The sequence below is a fragment of the Coregonus clupeaformis genome, unplaced genomic scaffold, assembly GCF_020615455.1.
Source record: "Coregonus clupeaformis isolate EN_2021a unplaced genomic scaffold, ASM2061545v1 scaf1319, whole genome shotgun sequence".
Classification (NCBI taxonomy): Eukaryota; Metazoa; Chordata; class Actinopteri; order Salmoniformes; family Salmonidae; genus Coregonus; species Coregonus clupeaformis.
The window spans coordinates 704-5,000 of NW_025534773.1; the positions used below are offsets into that span (position 1 = coordinate 704).

Below are 4,297 nucleotides of genomic sequence, written 5' to 3' on the forward strand. Positions count from 1 at the left end.
CTTCCGACTTCAACTGTATTGTATAGATGTTGTAATGAAGTTCTGTTCATGTTACCTGTGGGTCTCCAGGCTTTATGAGAGAGCTGGGCCGGGTCAACTCGACCAGGCAGCTCCGCTACATTACCGACGTCCACCTCAGCCAGCGGGAGACGTAGCTTCGGAGCATTCAGCAGGGTCTGTATTCGGCAGGAAACACTCCTCCCACACACTCTGGTGGGCCCTGAACACAGCTTTCACACACACACACACACACACACACAGTCAGGACACACACACAGTCAGGACAACACACACACACAGTCAGGACACACACACAGTCAGGACACACACACACACACATGCACAGTCAGGACACACACAGTCAGGATTCACACACACACACACAAACACAGTCGGACACACACACACACACACACACACACACACACACACAGTCAGGGAACACACACACACACACACACACACACACACACACACACACAGTCAGGACACACACACGCACACAGTCAGGACACACACACACACACAGTCAGGACACACACACACACAGTCAGGACACACACACACAGACACACACACACACACACACACACAGTCAGGGGACACACACACACACACACACACAGTCAGGACACACACACACACAACGGCACAAACATCTCATCAGAGTATATAGATGCAGTGCGGCTAGGTGTGTGTGTCGTACCGGCTCTCCCGGGCGTACAGCTGGAAGAACACTCCGAGGCAGTGGCGTAGTCTGGTGTCGTCCTCGGTGACGGGGTTGTACCATAGCAACACCAATCGGGAGAGGAGCTTGGCGCTGGAGATCCGCCCGGAATACATCAACTTGGCCAGACCCTCCGCTGCCTCTGTACGTAGCTCAGACACCTGATACAGAATCACAAATACACACAGAGTCACAGATACAGACACATGATACACAAAGAGTCATAAATACACACAGACAGAATCATAAATACACACACACACACAGAGTCACAGATACAGACACCTGATACACACAGTCATAAATACACACAGAGTCACAGATACAGACACCTGATACACACAGTCATAAATACACACAGAGTCACAGATACAGACACCTGATACACACAGTCATAAATACACACAGAGTCACAGATACAGACACCTGATACACACAGTCATAAATACACACAGAGTCACAGATACAGACACCTGATACACACAGTCATAAATACACACAGAGTCACAGATACAGACACCTGATACACACAGAATCACAAATATACACACAGAGTCACAGATACAGACACCTGATACACACAGAATCACAAATACACACACAGAGTCACAGATACAGACACCTGATACACACAGAATCACAGATACAGACACAGTCACAGATACAGACACCTGATACACACAGAGTCACAGATACAGACACCTGATACACACAGAGTCACAGATACAGACACCTGATACACACAGAGTCACAGATACAGACACCTGATACACACAGAGTCACAGATACAGACACCTGATACACACAGAGTCACAGATACAGACACCTGATACACACAGTCACAGATACAGACACCTGATACACACAGAGTCACAGATACAGACACCTGATACACACAGAGTCACAGATACAGACACCTGATACACACAGAGTCACAGATACAGACACCTGATACACACAGAATCATAAATACACACACACACAGACACAATCATAAATACACACACAATCATAAATACACACACACACAGACACAATCATAAATACACACACAATCATAAATACACACACAGAATCATAAATACACACACACACTGCAGGCTCTAGTTTGATCTTATCTTGATTATTGTCCAGTAACGTGGTCCAGTGCTGCAAGGAAAGACCTAGTTAAGCTGCAGCTGGCCCAGAACAGAGCGGCACGTCTTGCTCTTCATTGTAATCACAGGGCTGATATTAATACTATGCATGCCAGTCTCTCTTGGCTAAGAGTTGAGGAGAGACTGACTGCATCACTTCTTCTTTTTATAAGAAACATTAATGTGTTGGAAATTCCAAATTGTTTGCGAAGTCAGCGTACACACAGCACTGACACACACACAGTTACCCCACCAGACATGCCACCAGGGGTCTTTTCACAGTCCCCAGGTCCAGAACAAATTCAAGGAAACGTACAGTATTATACAGAGCCGTGAGGGCATGGAACTCCCTTCCATCTTATATAGACCAAGTGAACAGTAAACCTGGTTTCACAAAACAAATAAAGCAACACCTCACGGCACAACGCCTCTCCCCCATGTGACGTTGTTGTTGTGTGTATGTACTGACATGTATGTAGAACTGATAACGCCTCTCCCCCATGTGACGTTGTTGTTGTGTGTATGTACTGACATGTATGTAGAAACTGATAACGCCTTCTCCCCATATGACCTTGTTGTTGTGTGTATGTACTGAGTATGTTGTAGAACTGATAACGCCTCTCCCCCATGTGACGTTGTTGTTGTGTGTATGTACTGACATGTATGTAGAACTGATAACCCTCTCCCCCATGTGACGTTGTTGTTGTGTGTATGTACTGACATGTATAGAACTGATAACGCCTCTCCCCCATATGACCTTGTTGTTGTGTGTATGTACTGACATGTATGTGAACTGATAACGCTCTCTCCCCCATGTGACGTTGGTTTGTTGTGTGTATGTACTGACATGTATGTAGAACTGATAACGCCTCTCCCCCATGTGACGTTGTTGTTGTGTGTATGTACTGACATGTATGTAGAACTGATAACGCCTCTCCCCCATGTGACGTTGTTGTTGTGTGTATGTACTGACATGTATGTGGAACTGATAACGCCTCTCCCCCATGTGACGTTGTTGTTGTGTGTATGTACTGACATGTATGTAGAACTGATAACGCCTCTCCCCCATGTGACGTTGTTGTTGTGTGTATGTACTGACATGTATGTAGAACTGATAACGCCTCTCCCCCATATGACCTTGTTGTTGTGTGTATGTACTGACATGTATGTAGAACTGATAACGCCTCTCCCCCATGTGACGTTGTTGTTGTGTGTATGTACTGACATGTATGTAGAACTATAACGTCTCCCCCATGTGGCGTTGTTGTGTGTATGTACTGACATGTATGTAGAACTGATAATTGCCTCTCCCCATGTGACGTTGTTGTTGTGTGTATGTACTGACATGTATGTAGAACTGATAACGCCTCTCCCCCATATGACCTTGTTGTTGTGTGTATGTACTGACATGTATGTGGAACTGATAGATGCACACACACACACTACATGCTAATGTTTTTAAATGTATGTAAATTGTAAAGTATTTTGTCTGTAATGTATTTCTCATTATGTGTCGGACCCCAGTAAGACTAGCTGTCTCTATTGGCGTCGGCTAATAATAATAATAATAATAATAATAATAATAATAATATGCCATTTAGCAGACGCTTTTATCCAAAGCGACTTACAGTCATGCGTGCATACATTATTTGTGTATGGGTGGTCCCGGGGATCGAACCCACTACCTTGGCGTTACAAGCGCCGTGCTCTACCAGCTGAGCTACAGAGGACCACGGGGCTCCTAATAAATCACATCATAAAGACACACACACACACTCATAAAGACACACACACACACTCATAAAGACACACACACACACTCATAAAGACACACACACACACTCATAAACACACACACAAACTCGTAAATACACACACTCATAAACACACACACTCAAACACACACACACTCATAAACACACACACACACTCATAAACACACACACACACACTCAAACACACACACAAACTCGTAAATACACACACACACACTCATAAACACACACACACACTCATAAACACACACACACACAAACTCGTAAATACACACACACACACACTCATAAACACACACACAAACTCATAAATACACACACAAACTCATAAATACACACACACTCATAAATTACACACACACTCATAAATTACACACACGAGGAGTGTGTCTTCCTAACACAATTGTCCAACACTTTCTCTCAAACACACCTGCATCCACGCACACTCACTTTCTCTCAAACACACCTCGCTGTCCAGGAAGTCTGACAGCATCATCAGGATGGACTGAGCGGTGCTGCTCCCCTCCTCCGGCTCCTCCCCCTTCTCCTGGTCTTCCTGGTTGGCGGGCGAATGGGAGGGCTGTGCTGTCTGGGGGGCGGAGCTGGGGCGTTCAGCCAGCAGTGTGAAGCCGTAGAGCAACAGCAGGTCGATGACTGAC

The 4,297-nt window shown here is 45.4% G+C and overlaps 1 protein-coding gene across 1 annotated transcript in view; it reads right to left on the reverse strand.

Moving 5' to 3' along the window:
- Positions 1-672: 672 nt before the first annotated feature.
- The window catches only part of LOC121562752 (condensin complex subunit 3-like), a 39,602-nt gene continuing 35,977 nt past the window's right edge, over positions 673-4,297 (reverse strand). Inside the window, 2 exon segments of the mRNA XM_045218019.1 lie at positions 673-888; positions 4,105-4,297. Of these exon segments, the coding sequence (XP_045073954.1) occupies positions 688-888; positions 4,105-4,297 (394 nt within the window). The 3' untranslated portion in view covers positions 673-687.